The 22487-nt window shown below is 42.9% G+C and overlaps 1 protein-coding gene across 1 annotated transcript in view; it reads right to left on the bottom strand.

The window, feature by feature from the left end:
• The window catches only part of LOC139389950 (transmembrane protein 8B), a 121609-nt gene that overhangs the window by 24691 nt on the left and 74431 nt on the right, over positions 1-22487 (bottom strand). Inside the window, exons 4-8 of the mRNA XM_071136995.1 lie at positions 13936-14032; positions 13591-13714; positions 9664-9806; positions 5099-5277; positions 3351-3497 (exon numbers count right to left, since the gene is read on the bottom strand). Of these exons, the coding sequence (XP_070993096.1) occupies positions 3351-3497; positions 5099-5277; positions 9664-9806; positions 13591-13714; positions 13936-14032 (690 nt within the window). The remainder of the gene's footprint in view (positions 1-3350; positions 3498-5098; positions 5278-9663; positions 9807-13590; positions 13715-13935; positions 14033-22487) is intronic.

Genomic DNA, 22487 nt, shown 5'->3' with positions numbered 1-22487 from the left:
GGATGGTGACATGTTTCCTCCTGATGTGATGCTTTGCATTCAGGCCAAAGAGTTCAATCTTGGTTTCATCAGACCAGAGAATCTTGTTTCTCATGGTCTGAGAGTCCTGTTGGCGCCTTTTGGTAAACTCCAAGCGGGCTGTCATGTGCCTTTTACTGAAGAGTGGCTTCTGTCTGGCCACTCTACCATAAAGGCCTGATTGGTGGAGTGCTGCAGAGATGGTTGTCATTCTGGAAGTTTCTCCCATCTCATGTCAGAGTGATCATCAGGTTATTGGTCACCTCCCTGACCAAGGCCTTTCTACCTTGATTGTTCAGTTTGACCGGGCGGCCAGCTCTAGGAAGAGTCTTGGTGGTTCCAAACTTCTTCCATTTAAGAATGATGGAGGCCACTGTGTTCTTGGGGACCTTCAATGCCGCAGAAATGTTTTGGTACCCTTCCCCAGATCTGTGCCTCGACACAATCCTGTCTTGGAGCTCTACAGACAATTCCTTCGACCTCATGGCTTGGTTTTTGCTCTGACATGCACTATCAACTGTGGGACCTTATATAGACAGGTGTGTATCTTTCCAAATCATGTCCAATCAATTGAATTTACCACAGGTGGACTCCAATCGATTGTATTGGTCACATACACATGGTTAGCAGATGTTAATGCGAGTGTAAAGAAATGCTTGTGCTTCTAGTCCCGACAGTGCAGTAATATCTAACAAGTAATCTAACAATTCCCCAACAACTACCTAAAACACACAAATCTAAATGAGTGAATGAGAATATGTACATGTACATATATGGATGAGCGATGGCCGTGAGGCATAGGCAAGATGCAGTAGATGGTATAGAGTACAGTATATACATATGATATGAGTAGTGTAGGGTATGTAAACATTATATAAAGTGGCATTGTTTAAAGTGGCTAGTGATACATTACATAAAGATGGCAAGATGCAGTAGATGGTATAGAGTACAGTATATACATATGAGATGAGTAATGTAATGTAATATAAACATTATATAACATTATATAAAGTGGCATTGTTTAAAGTGACTAGTGATACATTTATTACATCCAATGTTTTATTATTAAAGTGGCTAGAGATTTTAGTCAGTATATTGGCAGCAGCCACTCAGTGTTAGTGATGGCTGTTTAACAGTCTGATGGCCTTGAGATAGAAGCTGTTTTTCAGTCTCTCGGTCCCAGCTTTGATGCACCTGTACTGACCTCGCCTTCTGGATGATAGAGGGGTGAACAGGCAGAGGCTCGGGTGGTTGATGTCCTTAATGATCTTTTTGGCCTTCCTGTGACATCGGGTGGTGTAGGTGTCCTGGAGGGCAGGTAGTTTGCCCCCGGTGATGCGTTGTGCAGACCTCACTACCCACTGGAGAGCCTTACGGTTGTGGGCGGAGCAGTTGCCGTACCAGGCGGTGATACAGCCCGACAGGATGCTCTCGATTGTGCATCTGTAGAAGTTTGTGAGTGTTTTCGATGACAGCCAATTTACTTCAGCCTCCTTAGATTGAAGAGGGGCTGTTGCGCCTTCTTCACAACGCTGTCTGTGTGGGTGGAACATTTCAGTTTATCCATGATGTGTACGCCGAGGAACTTAAAACTTTCCACCTTCTCCATTACTGTCCCGTCGATGTGGATAGGGGGGGTGCTCCCTCTGCTGTTTCCTGAAGTCCACGATCATCTCCTTTGTTTTGTTGATGTTGAGTGTGAGGTTATTTTCCTGACACCACACTCCCAGGGTCTCGAGCTTAATGACGAGTTTGGAGGGCACTATGGTGTTAAATGCTGAGCTGTAGTCAATGAACAGCATTCTTACATAGGTATTCCTCTTGTCCAGATGGGTTAGGACAGTATGCAGTGTGATTGCGATTGCGCCGTCTGTGGACCTATTGGGGCTGTACGCAAATTGGAGTGGGTCTACGGTGTCAGGTAGGGTGGAGGTGATATGGTCCTTGACTAGTCTTTCAAAGCACTTCATGATGATGGAAGTGAGTGCTACTGGGCGATAGTCATTTAGCTCAGTTAACTTAGCTTTCTAGGGAACAGGAACAATGTTGGCCGTCTTGAAGCATGTGGGGACAGCAGACTGGGACACAGCTGTGATTATAATCGAAGGGAATTCTCTTGGTAGTGGTCGGCATTTGATTGTAAGGAATTCTAGGTCAGGTGAACACAAGGACTTGAGTTCCTGTATATTGTTATGATCACACCACAACTTGTTAATCATTAGGCATACACCCCCGCACTTTTTCTTGCCAGAGAGATGTTTGTTTCTGTCGGAGCTATGCGTGAAGAAACCGGGTGGCTGTACCGACTCTGATAACGTATCCCGAGTGAGCCATGTTTCCGTGAAACAGAAAATTTTACAATCTCTGATGTCTCTCTGGAAGGCAACCCTTGCTCGGATTTCGTCTACCTTGTTGTCAAGAGACTGGACATTGGCGAGTAGTAAACTCGGGAGCGTTGAGCGATGAACCCATCTACGGAGCCTGACCAGAAGACCGCTCCGTCTGCCCCTTCTGCGGCGTCATTGTTTTGGGTCGCCTACTGCGATCCGATCCATTGTTCTGGGTGATGGACCAAACAGAGGATCCGCTTCTGGAAAGTCGTATTCCTGGTCGTAATGTTGGTGAATTGACGTTGCTCTTATATCCAATAGTTCCTCCCGGCTGTATGTAATAAGATTTCAGATTTCCTGGGGTAACAATGTAAGAAATAATACATAAAAAACTAAATACTGCATAGTTTCCTGAGAACACGAAGCGAGGCGACCATCTCTGTCGGCGCCATCCTTGTGCACAATTTCGAGTCTCATAGCAAAGGATCTGAATGCTGAATGTAAGGTATTTCTGTTTTTTTTATTTTTAATACATTTGCAAAAATGTCTAAAAATCTGTTTCCGCTTTGTCATTATGGGGTATTGTGATGTCATTATGGGGTATTGTGATGTCATTATGGGGTATTGTGATGTCATTATGGGGTATTGTGTGTACACTGATGAGGAAAAAAACATTTAATCAATTTTAGAAAAAGGCTGTAATGTCACAAAATGTGTTACAAGTCAAGGGGTCTGAATAATTTCTGAATGCCCTGTACATAAAACAGGAGGCTGCTGAGGGGAGAATGTCTCATAATAATGTCCTGAATGGAGAGAATGGAATGGCATTAAAGACCTGGACACCATGTGTTTGATGTATTTGATACCGTTCCACTATGCCGCTCCAGCCATTACCACCAGCCCGTCCTCCCCAATTAAGGTGCCACCAACCCCCAGTGATACATAACTAACCTGTTTGATGATAGACTTGAGCCTGGGCATAGAGTTGGATAGAGCACTAACCTGTTTAATGATAGACTTGAGCCGGGCCATAGAGATGACGGTGACCCAGACAGACATGAGGGAACCCAGAAAGTCACAGAACTGGAGAACATCGTATTCCATGATACAAAACACCACGATACCAGGCTGGTCACACGCATGGTAGAACTGAAATTGTACACAATATATAACATTAAATACTGTAGCATTGTAGAACTAGAATAGAACACAGTTAAGAAAATAAGAAAATGGTAGAACTGGAATAAATAAATTACATTCATAAAAATAAGGATGATAATGTGAAGTATTCAGTTTTGAAAACATGGAGTGTGTATTGTTCACATGCTATTCTATACCGTAATGAGCAGGCCATGAATGGGGAACCTGGCACCATCCCTATGGTGAAGCATGGTGGTGGTAGAGAGCCTTGTAGTGAATAACTGTATATCTTCATGTTGGGTTATGTAGAAACATTGTCTGAGTACTTAATATCAGTAATATTTTGGTAATCTGGGCTCTATGTCGGTGTTCCATTACACCAGTGTTCATTTCATTTCATCAATAATAACTTTGCTGAAACAATTTTTCTTGAATAAAACTAATGACGATAACGAGACAAATTGCTTTTCATTTTTGTTGACGAAAATTGTAACGAGACAAAAATTCCAAGTGAGACTAGTGGACAATTTCTCATCAGCCAGGACACAATGTTGCTTCTCATCAGCCAGGACACGATGTTGCTTCTCATCAGCCAGGACAAGATGTTGCTTCTAATCAGCCAGGACACAATGTTGCTTCTCATCAGCCAGGACACGATGTTGCTTCTCATCAGCCAGGTCACGATGTTGGTTCTCATCAGCCAGGACATGATGTTGCCTCTCATCAGCCAGGACATGATGTTGCCTCTCATCAGCCAGGACACGATGTTGCTTCTCATCAGCCAGGACACGATGTTGCTTCTCATCAGCCAGGACACGATGTTGCTTCTCATCTGTCTTTTGAACTGATGCCAGCCAGAACACTTCAATTGTAATTTATTTAGAAACATTCATGTCTTTGATAATCTTTGCTTTCATATCGGCCATTTTTGCTCTGGTCATGTCAGATTCTCTATTTTATAGTTAACTGAAATACATTGACTATTTTCTGACTGAAATTGACTGTTTTAGTCGACTGGTGACAACTAGGATGGAAGGATGAAATAGGACTAAAATGTAACGAATTATAAAAGTAAAACTACATGTAAAATAGCTGCCAAATAAACACAGCCTTACACAAAAAGCTGCAGAGGGAAAGCAGAGGGACTGACTGACAACTTCCTTCATGTTTTGTACGTCTTGTATGTCACAGAGTCATTCAGTTCAACGCATCACTCTACCCTGGGTATCGTATTAAACTCCAGAGTCCTAAATGACAAGGATAAACACATCTCTCTACCCTGGGTATCGTATTAAACTCCAGAGTCCTAAATGACAAGGTTAAACACATCTCTCTACCCTGGGTATTGTATGCAACATATGAGAAGGTTACTAGTAAAATGTTGTAACACGTATCTTAACCATTACAGCTACAAAGAGGAACTAGACAAGGATGTCTGTATTCACCAATGTTATTCACTGTTAAGTATTCTTCATAATGACAATAAAATGTGTGTGTGTGTGGGTCGGTGGGTGTGTGTGTGTGTGGGGGGGGGGAGGGGGGGGGGTGAGAGAGAGAGTGTGTTTAGGTGTGTGTATGAGTGTGAGTGTGTGAGTGTGTGTATAACTCACAGTAGAAAAGAACATGGTGAAGATGTATACAGAGGCCTCCAGAAGGTAGTGGCCACGGACAGCGATCACCACAGGAGGAACGAACATCAGGTTACTGAGACAGAGCAGCAAGGTGGACAGGAGCTGGAAACTATAGGAATACGCCTCCGAGGGGTCTGTACAGCCCCAGCCGTCCCAGCCTGGACCCACAGACAGGAGAGACAGGTTAACGACAGGTTAACGTAGACACAGATACACACACATTATAACGCAAACACACATGTGTACAGGAAAAGTATGCTAACTAACCAGGGTAGTATAGTAGGTTGGGGTCAGATTCAGATTTTTTAATTGAGTCACGATAAGAGTTCTGTCGTTTTGGACTTGTTGTTTTGGCGGTTCCTTGTATGAGTTCTGACATTTCAGGCTCATAAGGTAAGTATTGTACTTGGAACCATGAGGTCTATGGACTTGGGCTGCAGTAGCAGCATGTCAGTGTGCAAAGCCAAGTTGCAGCAGGTTCAGGTTCCTTATATGGGGCTCTGACAGTTCAGGCCTCATGAGACTCTGACAGTTCAGGCTTCTCAGGTATTAGGGGAAAAGGTGGCTTCTGTAAGCCCATTTTGGAGCCAGTGGAACCTGTGTGTGCCTCCTAGTTTGTGGCGTACTGCACTAGCATCGAATAGCCCTCACGATATGCAACTTTTCAGGGAAGTTAGGAACCAATATATACAGGCAGTTAGGGAAGCAAAGGCTAGATTTTTCAAACAGAAATCTGCATTCTGTAGCACAAACTCCAAAAGGACACTGTAAAGTCCATGGAGAATAAGAGCACCTTCTCCCAGCTGCCCACTGCACTGAGGCTAGGAAACACTGTCACCATTGATAAATCCATGATAATTGAGAATTTCAATAAGCATTTTTCTATGGCTGGCCATGCTTTCCACCTGGATACCCCTACGCCGGTCAACAGCACTGCACCCCCTAAAGAAACTTGCCCAATTCTCTCCCATTTCTCCTTCACCCAAATCCAGACAGTTGATGTTCTGAAAGACCTGCAAAACCTGGACCCCTACAAATCAGCTGGGCTAGACAATCTGGACCCTCTCTTTCTAAATGTATCTGCCGCAATTGTTGCAACCCCTATTACTAGCCGTTCAACCTCTCTTTCGTATCGTCTGAGATCCTCAAAGATTGGACAGCTACCGCGGTCATCCCCCTCTTCAAAGGGGGAGACACTCTAGACTCAAACTTTTACAGACCTATATCTATCCTACCCTGCCTTTCTAAGGTCTTCGAATGCCAAGTTAACAAACAGATCACTGTCCATTTCGAATCCCACCGTACCTTCTCCGCTATGCAATCTGGTTTCCTAGCTGGCCATGGGTGCACCTCAGCCACGCTCAAGGTCCTAAACGATATCATAACCACCATTGATAAAAGACAATACTGTGCAGCTGTATTCATTGACCTGGCCAAGGCGTTCGACTCTGTCAATCACCACATTCTTATCGGCAGACTCAACAGCCTTGGTTTCTCAAATGACTGCCTCGCCTGGTTCACCAACTACTTCTCAGATAGAGTTCAGTGTGTCAAATCGGAGGGCCTGTTATCCGAACCTCTGGCAGTCTCTATGGGGTTGCCACAGGGTTCAATTCTCGGGACGAGTCTTTTCTCTGTATCCATCAACAATGTCGCTCTTGCTGCTGGTGATTCCATGATCCACCTCTACGCAGACGACACCATTCTGTTTTGTCACCAAAGCCCCATATACTACCCACCACTGCGACCTGTATGCTCTCGTTGGCTGGCCCTCGCTTCACATTTGTCGCCCAAACCCACTGGCTCCAGGTCATCTATAAGTCTTTGCTAGGTAAAGCCCCACCTTGGGTTGGCAGGGTAGCCTAGTGATTAGAGCATTGGACTAGTCACCGAAAGGTTGCAAGATCAAATCCCTGAACTGACAAGATAAAAATCTGTCGTTCTGCCCCTGAACAAGGCAGTTAACCCACTGTTCCCCTGAATAAGGCAGTTAACCCACTGTTCCCCTGAACAAGGCAGTTAACCCACTGTGCCCCTGAACAAGGCAGTTAACCCACTGTGCCCCTGAACAAGGCAGTTAACCCACTGTGCCCCTGAACAAGGCAGTTAACCCACTGTTCCCCTGAACAAGGCAGTTAACCCACTGTTCCCCTGAACAAGGCAGTTAACCCACTGTTCCCCTGAACAAGGCAGTTAACCCACTGTTCCTAGACCAGTTAACCCACTGTTCCCCTGAACAAGGCAGTTAACCCACTGTGCCCCTGAACAAGGCAGTTAACCCACTGTTCCCCTGAACAAGGCAGTTTAACCCACTGTTCCTAGACCAGTTAACCCACTGTTCCCCTGAACAAGGCAGTTAACCCACTGTTCCCCTGAACAAGGCAGTTAACCCACTGTTCCTAGACCAGTTAACCCACTGTTCCCCTGAACAAGGCAGTTTAACCCACTGTTCCTAGACCAGTTAACCCACTGTTCCCCTGAACAAGGCAGTTAACCCACTGTTCCCCTGAACAAGGCAGTTAACCCACTGTTCCCCTGAACAAGGCAGTTAACCCACTGTTCCCCTGAACAAGGCAGTTAACCCACTGTTCCCCTGAACAAGGCAGTTAACCCACTGTTCCCCTGAACAAGGCAGTTAACCCACTGTTCCTTGACCAGTTAACCCACTGTTCCCCTGAGCGAGGCAGTTAACCCACTGTTCCCCTGAACAAGGCATTTAACCCACTGTTCCTTGTTCATAACTGACTTGCCTCATTAAATATATAAAATAAATCTCAGCTCACTGGTCACCGTAGCACACGCTCCAGCACGTATATTTCACTGGTCACCCCCAAAGCCAATTCCTACTTTGGCCACCTATCCTTCCAGTTCTCTGCTGCCAATGACTGGAACAAATTGCAAAAATGACTGAAGCTGGAGACTCATATCTCCCTCACTAACTTTAAGCACCAGCTGTCAGAGCAGCTCACAGATCATTGCACCTGTACACAGCCCATCTGTAAATAGCCCACCTAACTACCTCATCCCCATATTGTTATTTTTTTACTTCTATTTTGCATAAATTCTAATTACTTCGCCTCTATGGCCTATTTATTGCTTACCTCCCTAATCTTATGTGATTTGTACACACTGTATGTAGACTTTTCTATTGTGTTATTGACTTTACATTTGTTTATGTGTAACTCTGTGTTGTTGTTTGTGTCGCACTGCTTTTCTTTATCTTGGCCAGGTCACAGTTGTAAATGAGAACTTGTTCTCAACTAGCCTACCTGGTTAAATAAAGGTGAAATAGGAATTAAAATAAATCAACGGGGGTGTAGTGGAGCAGGTTGAGAGCTTCAAGTTCCTTAGTGTCCACATCACCAGCAAACTGTCATGTCCCAAACACACCAAGAAAGTTATGAAGAGGGAACAACAACGCCTTTTTCCCCTCAGGAGACTGAAAACATTTGGCATGGGTCCTTAAAAAGTTCCAAAGATGCACCATCGAGAGCATCCTGACCGGTTGCATTACTGCCTGGTATGGCAACTGCTCGGCCTCAGACCTCATTGCACTACAGAGGGTAGTGCGTATGGTCCAGTACATAACTGGGGCCAAGCTTCCTACCATCCAGGACCTCTACACCAGGCGGTGTCAGAGGAAGGCCCTAAAAATTGTCAAAGACTCCAGCCATCCAAGTCATAGACTGTTCTCTCTGCTACCGCACGGGAGCGACATGTCTAGGTCCAAAAGGCTCCTGAACAGCTTCTGCCCCCAAGCCATAAGACTGCTGAACAATTAATCAAATGGCTACTCAGACTATTTACATTGATCCCCCCCTCCCCATCATATGGGCAGCAGGTAGCCTAGTGGTTAGAGCTCAGGACCTCAGACTGGGGCAAAGGTTCACCAACCAACTGGACAACGACCCTAAGCACACAGCCAAGACAATGCAGGAGTGGCTTCAGGTCAAGTCTCTGAATGTCCTTGACTGGCCCAGCCAGACCATGGCCTTGAACCTGATTGAACATCTTTGGAGAGACCTGAAAATATCTGTGCAGCAACGCTCCCCATTCAACCTGACAGACCTTGAGAGGATCTGCAGAGAAAAATGGGAGAAACTCCCCAAATACAGGTGTGCCAAGCTTGTAGCGTCATACCCAAGAAGACTCGAGGCTGTAATCGCAGCCAAAGGTACTTCAACAAAGTACTGAGTAAAAGGTCTGAATACTCATGTAAATGTGATATTTCAGAAGGGGGAAAAAACTATTTAATCCATTTTAGAATAAGGCTGCAACCTAACAAGATGTGGAAAAAGTCAAGGGGTCTGAATACCTTTCCGAAGGCACCATATCTCCTAGCTATAGGACAGACACTTCAGAACCATATTCCTTGTGACATTTTTTTTACTCATGAACGTGTTACTCAATGCATTTCTATAATAGTAAATGGGCTATAAGAGCTGCGCTGTTGGAGTAACAGAAGCATGTTTGCTGCACCTGCGATAACATCTCCGAATATGTGCCCGACCAATCAACTTTGATTTGATTTGAACGTTAGTCACCTGCTTTGCACTCGCAGGCAGCGTACAGATAGTTGTTAGTGCGTAGCAGTTTGCACTGTCCGTAGGTCCCACAGTCATTGATGCAGGGGGTCAGGTAGGAGCGCAGGTACACCTCCGCTGTCATGTTGGAACATGGCTCAAACCTGGACAACAAACATTGACATCGCACACACATCAAATGGAAAAAAATATGAAGTCTCGTCTCATTGACTTTTTGTTCATTTGACATTTAGTCCCAGCTAGGGAGAGACGACTGTCTCAGCAATCAAATCAAATCAAATGCAGATGTTAGACTACACACTGTCCCCTGATAACCTGTCCCCTGATACACTGTCCCCTAATAACCTGTCCCCTGATACACTGTCCCCTGATACACTGCCCCCTTATACACTGTCCCCTGATAACCAGTCCCCTGATAACCTGTCCCCTGATACACTGTCCCCTAAAACACTGTCCCCCTGATACACTGTCCCCTGATAACCTGTCCCCTGATAACCTGTCCCCTGATACACTGTCCCCTGATAACCTGTCCCCTGATACACTGTCCCCTGATACACTGTCCCCTGATAACCTGTCCCCCTGATAACCTGTCCCCTGATACACTGTCCCCTGATACACTGTCCCCTGATACACTGTCCCCTGATACACTGCCCCCCTGATAACCTGTCCCCTGATACACTGTCCCCTGATACACTGTCCCCTGATACACTGTCCCCTGATAACCTGTCCCCCTGATAACCTGTCCCCTGATACACTGTCCCCTGATACACTGTCCCCTGATACACTGTCCCCTGATAACCTGTCCCCTGATAACCTGTCCCCTGATACACTGTCCCCTGATAACCTGTCCCCTGATAACCTGTCCCCTGATAACCTGTCCCCTGATACACTGTCCCCTGATAACCTGTCCCCTGATAACCTGTCCCCTTGATAACCTGTCCCACTGATAACCTGTCCCCCTGATAACATGTCCCCCTGATAACCTGTCCCCTGATAACCTGTCCCCTGATAACCTGTCCCCTGATACACTGTCCCCTGATACACTGTCCCCCTGATAACCTGTCCCCTGATACACTGTCCCCTGATAACCTGTCCCCTGATAACCTGTCCCCCTGATAACCTGTCCCCTGATACACTGTCCCCCTGATAACCTGTCCCCTGATACACTGTCCCCTGATACACTGTCCCCTGATAACCTGTCCCCTGATAACCTGTCCCCCTGATAACCTGTCCCCTGATACACTGTCCCCTGATACACTGTCCCCTGATACACTGTCCCCTGATACACTGCCCCCCTGATAACCTGTCCCCTGATACACTGTCCCCTGATACACTGTCCCCTGATAACCTGTCCCCTGATAACCTGTCCCCCTGATAACCTGTCCCCTGATACACTGTCCCCTGATACACTGTCCCCTGATACACTGTCCCCTGATAACCTGTCCCCTGATAACCTGTCCCCTGATAACCTGTCCCCTGATACACTGTCCCCTGATAACCTGTCCCCTGATAACCTGTCCCCCTGATAACCTGTCCCCCTGATAACCTGTCCCCTGATAACCTGTCCCCTGATACACTGTCCCCTGATAACCTGTCCCCTGATACACTGTCCCCCTGATACACTGTCCCCCTGATACACTTCCCCCTTATACACTGTCCCCTGATAACCTGTCCCCTGATACCCTGTCCCCTGACAACCTGTCCCCTGATACACTGTCCCCTGATAACCTGTCCCCTGATAACCTGTCCCCCTGACAACCTGTCCCCTGATACACTGTCCCCTGACAACCTGTCCCCTGATACACGGCTCAAACCTGGACAACAACAACAGATATCAAATAGTTATATTGTAGTCTTCAATCTCTCCAAATGTTTTCAATTTCCATTTAGTGTCAACTAGGGAGGAAAGACCCAGCATTGTTCTCTAACCAATCAACTCGTGTGTTAATTCCTCACAGCTGCAGCGATTCAATTTCAATATATTATGCACATTCCTGAGCCAATCAACTTCAGCCTGCTTATAGACTTATCATCATCCCCTGATACTGTGTACCAATCGGTTGGCTCGTATTTAACCCCTTACACTGGTGGACATTGGCCTAAATGGATAGGGGACACATTTAAATGTTTCTAACAGAAGAACTATAAAAAGAGGAGAGGAGGAGAGAGGATAAGAGAGCAGGAGAGATGAGCAGGAGAGAGGAACAGGAGAGAGGAGCATGAGGGGGCAGGAGAGAGGAGCAGGAGAGAGGAGCAGGAGAGAGGAGCAGGAGGGGGCAGGAGAGAGGAGCAGGAGAGAGGAGCAGGAGAGAGGAGCAGGAGGGGGCAGGAGAGAGGAGCAGGAGAGAGGAGCAGGAGAGAGGAGCAGGAGGGGGCAGGAGAGAGGAGCAGGAGAAAGGAGCAGGAGGGGGCAGGAGAGAGGAGCAGGAGAGAGGACCAGGAGAGGGCAGGAGAGAGGATTAGGAGAGAAGAGCAGGAGAGAGGAAGAGAGAGGAGCAGGAGAGAGGAGCAGGAGGGGACGGGAGAGGAGCAGGAGAGAGGGGCAGGAGGGAGCAGGAGAGACGAGGAGAGAGGAGGAGAGAAGAGCAGGAGAGAGGAAGAGAGAGGAGCATGACAAAGAAGCAGGAGGGGTCAGGAGAGGAGCAGGAGAGAGGAGCAGGTGAGAAGTAGGAGAGAGGGGAATGAGGGGGCAGGAGAGAAGAGATGGAGAGAGGAGCAGGAGGGGGCCGGAGAGAGGAGGAGAGAAGAGCAGGAGAGAGGCTGGGTCAGTAGAGGGTGAGAGGCTGGGTCAGTAGAGGGTGAGAGGCTGGGTCAGTAGAGGGTGAGAGAGGCTGGGTCAGTAGAGGGTGAGAGTGGCTGGGTCAGTAGAGGGTGAGAGAGGCTGGGTCATTAGTGGGTGAGAGGCTGGGTCAGTAGAGGTTGATTAAAGGGGGTGAGAGGCTGGGTCAGTAGAGGGTGAGAGGCTGGGTCAGTAGAGGGTGAGAGGCTGGGTCAGTCGAGGGTGAGAGAGGCTGGGTCAGTAAACTGGGTTCAAGAGTAAACTGGGTTCGCTGTATGATTGACAAATGGATTACTGTATCTACAGTAGCAGCTATATGGGTTACTGTATCTACAGTAGCAGCTATATGGGTTACTGTATCTATAGTAGCAGCTACATGGGTTACTGTATCTACAGTAGCAGCTATATGGGTTACTGTATCTATAGTAGCAGCTATATGGGTTACTGTATCTACAGTAGCAGCTATATGGGTTACTGTATCTACAATAGCAGCTACATGGGTTACTGTATCTACAGTAGCAGCTATATGGGTTACTGTATCTACAGTAGCAGCTACATGGGTTACTGTATCTACAGTAGCAGCTATATGGGTTACTGTATCTACAGTAGCAGCTATATGGGTTACTGTATCTACAGTAGCAGCTATATGGGTTACTGTATCTACAGTAGCAGCTATATGGGTTACTGTATCTACAGTAGCAGCTATATGGGTTACTGTATCTACAGTAGCAGCTATATGGGTTACTGTATCTACAGTGGCAGCTACATGGGTTACTGTATCTACAGTAGCAGGTATATGGGTTACTGTATCTACAGTAGCAGCTATATGGGTTACTGTATCTACAGTAGCAGCTATATGGGTTACTGTATCTACAGTAGCAGCTATATGGGTTACTGTATCTACAGTGGCAGGGTATTAGCAGATATCTTACTCATATACTCAGTTAGGGTATTAGCAGGTATCTCACCCATATACTCAGTTAGGGTATTAGCAGGTATCTCACCCATATACTCAGTTAGGGTATTAGCAGGTATCTCACCCATATACTCAGTTAGGGTATTAGCAGGTATCTCACCCATATACTCAGTTAGGGTATTAGCAGGTATCTCACCCATATACTCAGTTAGGGTATTAGCAGGTATCTCACCCATGTTCGGTGGCACAGAGGGATCTCAGGCTGAGGTACCAGGTGCCAGTCTGGGGGTAGGGGATCCTCAGTTTAGTGATGTTGGAGCTGGAGTTTACTGACAACAGGAAGCCTGATACGGAATCTGGAGGGGAGGGGGGGGGGGCAGAGACAGAGAGAGGGAGGGAGAGACAACGAGAGGGAAAGAGAGAAAGAGGGAGAGGGAGAGAAACAGAGAGAGAGAGATTTATTTGATCACAAGCTAGTTTCTTATCATTTCTCTGATTTTATGGGAATAAACGCCTGGATTATAGTGATATCTGTTATCTCTGCAATATGTTCTATCAAAGCAGCAGCTCCTCCTACCTGATTCACATTTGACAGAGGAGTTGTCTTTCAGGGACAGGGGCATGCCGTGGTTCAGACAGCCAAACACCGTGATGTTCTCTCCTCTCAACGAAGACTGCAGGGGAAACACCTCCGTTAGATAGGCCATTTCATTTTACAACAACACTACAGTCCTGAGCTGGGAGGAGAAATGGAGTTGAGACACTGGAGGTTGAGACTGATCCCTGTAGGAGACCAATCCTCCATCATGGCTTGTTACTGTATAATCCCTGTAGGAGACCAATCCTCCATCATGGCTTGTTACTGTATAATCCCTGTAGGAGACCAATCCTCCATCATGGCTTGTTACTGTATAATCCCTGTAGGAGACCAATCCTCCATCATGGCTTGTTACTGTATAATCCCTGTAGGAGACCAATCCTCCATCATGGCTTGTTACTGTATAATCCCTGTAGGAGACCAATCCTCCATCATGGCTTGTTACTGTATAATCCCTGTAGTAGACCAATCCTCCATCATGGCTTGTTACTGTATAATCCCTGTAGGAGACCAATCCTCCATCATGGCTTGTTACTGTATAATCCCTGTAGGAGACCCATCCTCCATCATGGCTTGTTACTGTATAATCCCTGTAGGAGACCAATCCTCCATCATGGCTTGTTACTGTATAATCCCTGTAGGAGACCAATCCTCCATCATGGCTTGTTACTGTATAATCCCTGTAGGAGACCAATCCTCCATCATGGCTTGTTACTGTATAATCCCTGTTGGAGACCAATCCTCCATCATGGCTTGTTACTGTATAATCCCTGTAGGAGACCAATCCTCCATCATGGCTTGTTACTGTATAATCCCTGTAGGAGACCAATCCTCCATCATGGCTTGTTACTGTATAATCCCTGTAGGAGACCAATCCTCCATCATGGCTTGTTACTGTATAATCCCTGTAGGAGACCAATCCTCCATCATGGCTTGTTACTGTATAATCCCTGTAGGAGACCAATCCTCCATCATGGCTTGTTACTGTATAATCCCTGTTGGAGACCAATCCTCCATCATGGCTTGTTACTGTATAATCCCTGTAGGAGACCAATCCTCCATCATGGCTTGTTACTGTATAATCCCTGTAGGAGACCAATCCTCCATCATGGCTTGTTACTGTATAATCCCTGTAGGAGACCAATCCTCCATCATGGCTTGTTACTGTATAATCCCTGTAGGAGACCAATCCTCTATCATGGCTTGTTACTGTATAATCCCTGTAGGAGACCAATCCTCTATCATGGCTTGTTACTGTATAATCCCTGTTGGAGACCAATCCTCCATCATGGCTTGTTACTGTATAATCCCTGTAGGAGACCCATCCTCCATCATGGCTTGTTACTGTATAATCCCTGTAGGAGACCAATCCTCCATCATGGCTTGTTACTGTATAATCCCTGTAGGAGACCAATCCTCCATCATGGCTTGTTACTGTATAATCCCTGTAGGAGACCAATCCTCTATCATGGCTTGTTACTGTATAATCCCTGTAGGAGACCAATCCTCTATCATGGCTTGTTACTGTATAATCCCTGTTGGAGACCAATCCTCCATCATGGCTTGTTACTGTATAATCCCTGTAGGAGACCCATCCTCCATCATGGCTTGTTACTGTATAATCCCTGTAGGAGACCAATCCTCCATCATGGCTTGTTACTGTATAATCCCTGTAGGAGACCAATCCTCTATCATGGCTTGTTACTGTATAATCCCTGTTGGAGACCAATCCTCCATCATGGCTTGTTACTGTATAGAAATTAACAGTAAACATTACACTCAAAAAGGTTTAAAAAAAGATAAAGATCTTTCGGTGTTTTAGCAATGTGCAAATAGTTGTAGTATGAATAGTGGGGGAATATAAATAAACAGATAAATATAGGTTGTATTTGGAAAGGGTGTTTGTTCTCCACTGGTTGCTCATGGCAACGGGCCGCAAATCTTGTTGCTGTGATTGGGGCTGTTACGGTGACCGTATTACTGCCACACCGTCGGCCACTCATCTCCAAGTTCTGCTTCTTTTACAAACAGGAGTATATCCTACCTAGCTGGCATGAAAATGAACTATGGCAAAAGTGTCCTCCATTCGCTATTTCTGTGCATAGATTAAATGTATTTTTTCCCTCTGCCCTTGTGTCACGTTGGCATGAAGGGTCGGGAGACAGGCGCAGGAATGCGTAATAGGATTTTTTATTAAACCCAAATTACAGCCTGCCGTGTGAAGGCATTGGGACGAAGACCAAACAAAGACGTAGCAAAAACACAGGGTTGAAACCCAAACAAAAAGTGAGGAATACCTCAAATACCTCTGATTTTTAGGCCGAGGTACATATAGTTCTTTGTGCTCTAAGGCAACAGTGAACTACTAGAATTTGTTTTTGCTGTCCTGGCAACTGGACCTTTTTTGTCTCACTGAAATTCAACGTCAGGGCCCAGGTCTGACAGAATCTGTACAGAAGATCTAAGTGCTGCTGTAGGCCCTCCTTGGTTGGGGACAGAAGCACCAGATCATCAGCAAACACGAGACATTTGATTTCCGAGTCCAGTTAGGCCGGATGCTGCAGAATATTCTAGTGCCCTTGCCAATTCGCTGAAATACAGAAAGTATTCACATCCCTTGACTTTTTCCAAATTTTGTTTAAATTATTAAATATAGATTTTGTGTCACTGGCCTACACACAATACCCCATAATGTCAAAATGGAATTGTGTTTTTCAACATGTTTACAAATTAATTACAAATTAAAAGCTGAAATGGCTTTTTGTCAATGAGTATTCAACCCCTTAATTACGACAAGCCTAAATACGTTCAGGATTAATAATTTGTTTAACAAGTCACATAATAAATTGCATGGACTGTGTGTGCAATAATAGTGTTTAACATGATTTGTGAATGACTACCTCCTTTCTGTACCAAACAATTATCATTAAGGTCCTTTAGTTGAGCAGTGAATTTCAAACACAAATTCAACGACAAAGACCAGGGAGCTTTAAACAATGCCACCTAAGACATTGAATATCCTTTTCAGTATGATGGAAGTTATTAGTTACACTTTGGATGGTGTATCAATACACCCAGTCACTACAAAGATACAGGCGTCCTTCCTAACTCAGTGTATCAATACACCCAGTCAATACAAAGATACAGGCGTCCTTCCTAACTCAGTGTATCAATACACCCAGTCACTACAAAGATACAGGCGTCCTTCCTAACTCAGTGTATCAATACACCCAGTCACTACAAAGATACAGGCGTCCTTACTAACTCAGTTGCCGGAGAAGAAGGAAACCGCTCAGGGATTTACCCATGAGACCAATGGTGACTTTAAAACAGTTAGAGTTTAATAGTTGTGATAGGAGAAAACTGAGGATGGATCAACAGCATTGTAGTTACTTCACAATACTAACCTAATGGACAGAGTAAAAAAAAAGGAAGTATGTACAGAAAACATTTTTTTTAAATGCATCCTGTTTGCAATAAGGCACTAAAGTAAAACTGCAAAAAATGTGGCAAAGAAATTAACTATATGTCCTGAATACAAAGTGTTTTGGGCAAATCCAACACAACACATTACTGGGTACCACTCTTCATATTTTCAAGCATGGTGGTGGCTGCATCATGTTATGTGTGTGCTTGTCATCGGCAAGGACTAGGGAGTTTTTTTAATGATACAAATAAATTAGATAGAGCTAAGCACAGGCAAAATCCTAGAGGAAAACGTGGTTCAGTCTGATTTTCAACAGACACTGGCAGATAAATGTACCTTTCAATAGGACAACAACCTAAAACACAAGACCAAATACACACTGGAGTTGCTTACTAAGACGACATTAAATGTTCCTGAGAGGCCTAGTTACTGCTTTTTTATTTATTTAACTAGGCAAGTCAGTTAAGAACAAATTCTTATTTACAATGACAGCCTACCCCAGCCAAACCGGGACGACGCTGGGTCTATTGTGCACCGCTTTGGGACTCACAATCACAGCCTGGAATCAAACCAGGGACTGTAGGGATGCCTCTTGCACTGAGATGCAGCGCCTTAGACCGCTGTGCCACTCAGGAGCTTTGACTTAAATCACCTTGAAGTTCAATGTCAATAATTGAAAATGGCTGTCTAGCAATGAGCAATGATCAACAACCAACTTGACAGAGTTTAAAGAATTGTTTAAATAATAATGTGCAAATATTGTACAATCCAGGTGTGCAAAGCTCGTAGAGACTTACCCAGAAAGACTCACAGCTGTAATCTGTGACAAAGGTGATTCTAACATGTACTGACTCAGGGGTGTGTATACTTAGAGACTGCTCTGAAGTAGACACACATACAGTATGTAATCAATATTATTTGTGTTGAATTTTTCCTAACGTTTTTTTTCTTCCAATGTTAGATTTATTTTTGTGTAGATCATTTGTATATTGTGTAGATCATTGACAAAAATGTACAAATAACTTTTTTTTTTATCCCACTTTGTAACAAAAACATGTGATAAAAGTCAAATGGTATGAATACTTTCTGAAGGCACTGTATGTGTTGAAGAGGGTGGGGCTCAAGGTGCATCCCTGTCTCACCCCACGGCCATGAGGAAAGAAAAGTGTTTTTATTGCCAATTTTAACTACACACTTGTTCTTTGTGTACATGGATTTGATAATGTCATGTGTTTTTCCTCCAACACAGCTTTCCATCAATTTGTATAGCAGACCCTCATAACAAATTGAGGCAAAATCTTTTTTGAAACCCATTAGTAGTCTGTATATTTTATAATTTTGTTTGGTATACCATCAACACCACAGGCATTTTTTGGGTTGGAGGGTTTGTATTTTGTCTTGTAGTTCATCCAATGTTTGGTATCTTTAATAGCTGATTGGAGAATCCAGTGGGTTCTGGAAGTCTTTAATAGCTGATTGGAGAATCCTGTGGGTTCTGGTAGGCTTTAATAGCTGATTGGATAATCCAGTGGGTTCTGGTAGTCTTTTAATAGCTGATTGGAGAATCCAGTGGGTTCTGGTAGTCTTTAATAGCTGATTAGAGAATCCAGTGTGTTCTGATAGTCTTATTAGTTGATTCTAAGATTAGTAAATTATCATGTAAATGTTTTTGTTCTTGGTTCTTTGTTATAGAGCCAAACATATTGGAGAAGTGGTTTATCCATACATCTCCATTTTGGATAGATAATTATTTGTGTTGTTGTTTGTTTAGTGTTTTCCAATTTTCCCAGAAGTGGTTAGAGTCTATGGATTCTTCAATTACGTTGAGCTGTTTTCTGATGTGCTGTTCTTTCTTTTTCCCTAGTGTATTTCTGTATTGTTTTAGTGATTCACCATAGTGAAGTAGAAAGCTAAGGTTTTCTTGATCTCTGTGTTTAATTTCTTTCTAAGGTTTTTGCATTCTTCATCAAAACATTTTTCATTTGTATTAGTTGTCTTAGGTTTTTCTGCTTGAATTTAAAATTTGATATGTTAGCTGATAGGTCAAATATACTGTTAATGCTTCCTACTGCTAAATTTACACTTTCACTATTGCAGGAAAACATTTTGTACAGGAAGCTGTCTAGGAAGGATTGGATTTGTTGTTAGCCAATTTTTTATTTGGTAGGTTCCTACAGTATCTTGCTTCGATCGATAGCATTTCTTAATAGTGTGCTATTTGTTCGTCTTCGATGCTTCATGGTTGTGTATTGCTCTGTCCAAATAGATTGTGATTTTGCTGTTGTCTGATAGGGGTGTCAGTTGGCTGACTGTGAACGCCCTGAGAGACCCTGGTTTGAGGTCTGTGATAATGAAGTCTACAGTACTGCTGCCAAGAGATGAGGTATAAGTGTACCTACCATAGGAACCCCCTCGAAGCCTACCATTGATTATGTACAGACACAGCGTGTGACAGAGCTGCAGGAGTTGTGACCCATTTTTGTTGGTTGTTTTCTCATAGTTTTGTCTAGGGGGGCATATTGGGAAGGAAATGATAATAAAGATGTCCTTCTTGCATGTCTTTTTAGCAGGTCTGGCTGAAGGAGGAGAGGCAGAGTACTATGGTAAGATTAGAGGGAAGAACTGACACAACAAAGTGGAAGAGAAACAAACTGACAGCATCTATACCTATATATATATATACCTATCTATATCTATACCTATATATATATAAACCTATCTATATCTATACCTATATATATATAAACCTATCTATATCTATACCTATATATATATAAACCTATCTATATCTATACCTATATATATATAAACCTATCTATATCTATACCTATATATATATAAACCTATCTATATCTATACCTATATATATATAAACCTATCTATATCTATACCTATATATTTTTTATTTTATTTTTATTTCACCTTTATTTAACCAGGTAGGCTAGTTGAGAACAAGTTCTCATTTGCAACTGCGACCTGGCCAAGATAAGGCATAGCAGTGTGAACAGACAACACAGAGTTACACATGGAGATATATATATACCTATCTATATCTATGCCTATATATATATAAACCTATCTATATCTATACCTATATATATATATATACCTATCTATATCTATACCTATATATATATATATATATATATATATACCTATCTATATCTATTCCTATATATATATACCTATCTATATCTATACCTATATATATATATACCTATCTATATCTATACGTATATATATATAAACCTATCTATATCTATACCTATATATATACCTATCTATAGCTATACCTATATATATATATGCCTATCTATATCTATACCTATATATATATACCGTACCTATCTATATCTATACCTATATATATATATATATATACCTATATATATATATATATATATACCTATCTATATCTATACCTATATATATATAAACCTATCTATATCTATACCTATATATATATACCTATCTATAGCTATACCTATATATACATATACCTATCTATATCTATACCTATATATATATACCGTACCTATCTATATCTATACCTATATATATATATATATATACCTATCTATATCTATACCTATATATATATACCTATCTATATCTAAACCTATATATATACAAACCTATCTATATCTATACCTATATATATATATACCTATCTATATCTATACCTATATATATATACCTATTTATAGCTATACCTATATATACATATACCTATCTATATCTATACCTATATATATATACCGTACCTATCTATATCTATACCTATATATATATATATATACCTATCTATATCTATACCTATATATATATACCTATCTATATCTAAACCTATATATATACAAACCTATCTATATCTATACCTATATATATATATACCTATCTATATCTATACCTATATATATATATATACCTATCTATAGCTATACCTATATATATATATACCTATCTATATCTATACCTATATATATATATATACCTATCTATATCTCTACCTATATATATATACCGTACCTATCTATATCTATACCTATATATATATATATATACCTATCTATATCTATACCTATATATATATATATACCGTACCTATCTATATCTATACCTATCTATATCTATACCTATATATATATACCGTACCTATCTATATCTATACCTATATATATATATATATATAACTAACTATATCTATACCTATATATCTGTACGTATCTATATCTATACCTCTAAACATCTATACCTTCGAGACTGCAGGCTGTTTTTGATGGAACAGGGTCTCTGAGGGCTCTGCAGTACCTACTGACGATACTATCTCGAACCACTTTCCCGTAATAACACACGACTCAAAAACTACCCAACAACCCCTGCTCAGGTAACTGATCCTATTCCCACTATTTCACAGAGCTATCATAATACTGCTACCATATTCCCAGGGGTATTGTCAGGAATAATATTGTGCCCATCAAGTTGAATTCCACTATTAGCTCTGTTACTGAAGCCACTGTGGTAAGCTCCTCCAGTGCTATTGTATCAAATACTGTTTTCAAATGACGTAGAGGGCTTGTATCACTGAACTGCACTGTTGGTTAAGGTCTTGTAAGTAAGCATTTCACGGTAAGGTCTCCACTTGTTGTATTCGGCGCATGTGACAAATAATTGATTTGATTTATCAATGTACAAAGTTTGATCAAATATGGACTTTCTTGACATCTGGGTGCATGACACGAACGCATATAATCTGGTTCTCACAGAGACTTGGCTAAATCCCGGATAAGGACATTGACCAGTGTTGTAGTACAGTCTGGTCTCCAGACCACATATTGAGTGTCTCGGTCTTGTCTCGGTTTTGGATACATTTGTAATCGGTCTTGGCTCGATCTCGGACAGTGAGGACTAGTAATTTGCTACCGAGACCAGCTGAGACCAGCGGAGTAAAAAACTCATAATTATCTGCCTCGTTATTCATTATTTTTTATCTCACACTTAGAGAAATAACAGAAGTTGTCCTTGCACAGTGAGTATCCACGGGATCAGCTATTTGGATGGATTGATGACCCAGTTTTTGACAGGTTTCTAAACTCAACTAAGT

Source organism: Oncorhynchus clarkii, chromosome 30 (genome assembly GCF_045791955.1).
Source record: "Oncorhynchus clarkii lewisi isolate Uvic-CL-2024 chromosome 30, UVic_Ocla_1.0, whole genome shotgun sequence".
NCBI classification, from domain to species: Eukaryota; Metazoa; Chordata; class Actinopteri; order Salmoniformes; family Salmonidae; genus Oncorhynchus; species Oncorhynchus clarkii.
This window is presented reverse-complemented; position numbering and strand designations above follow the sequence as displayed.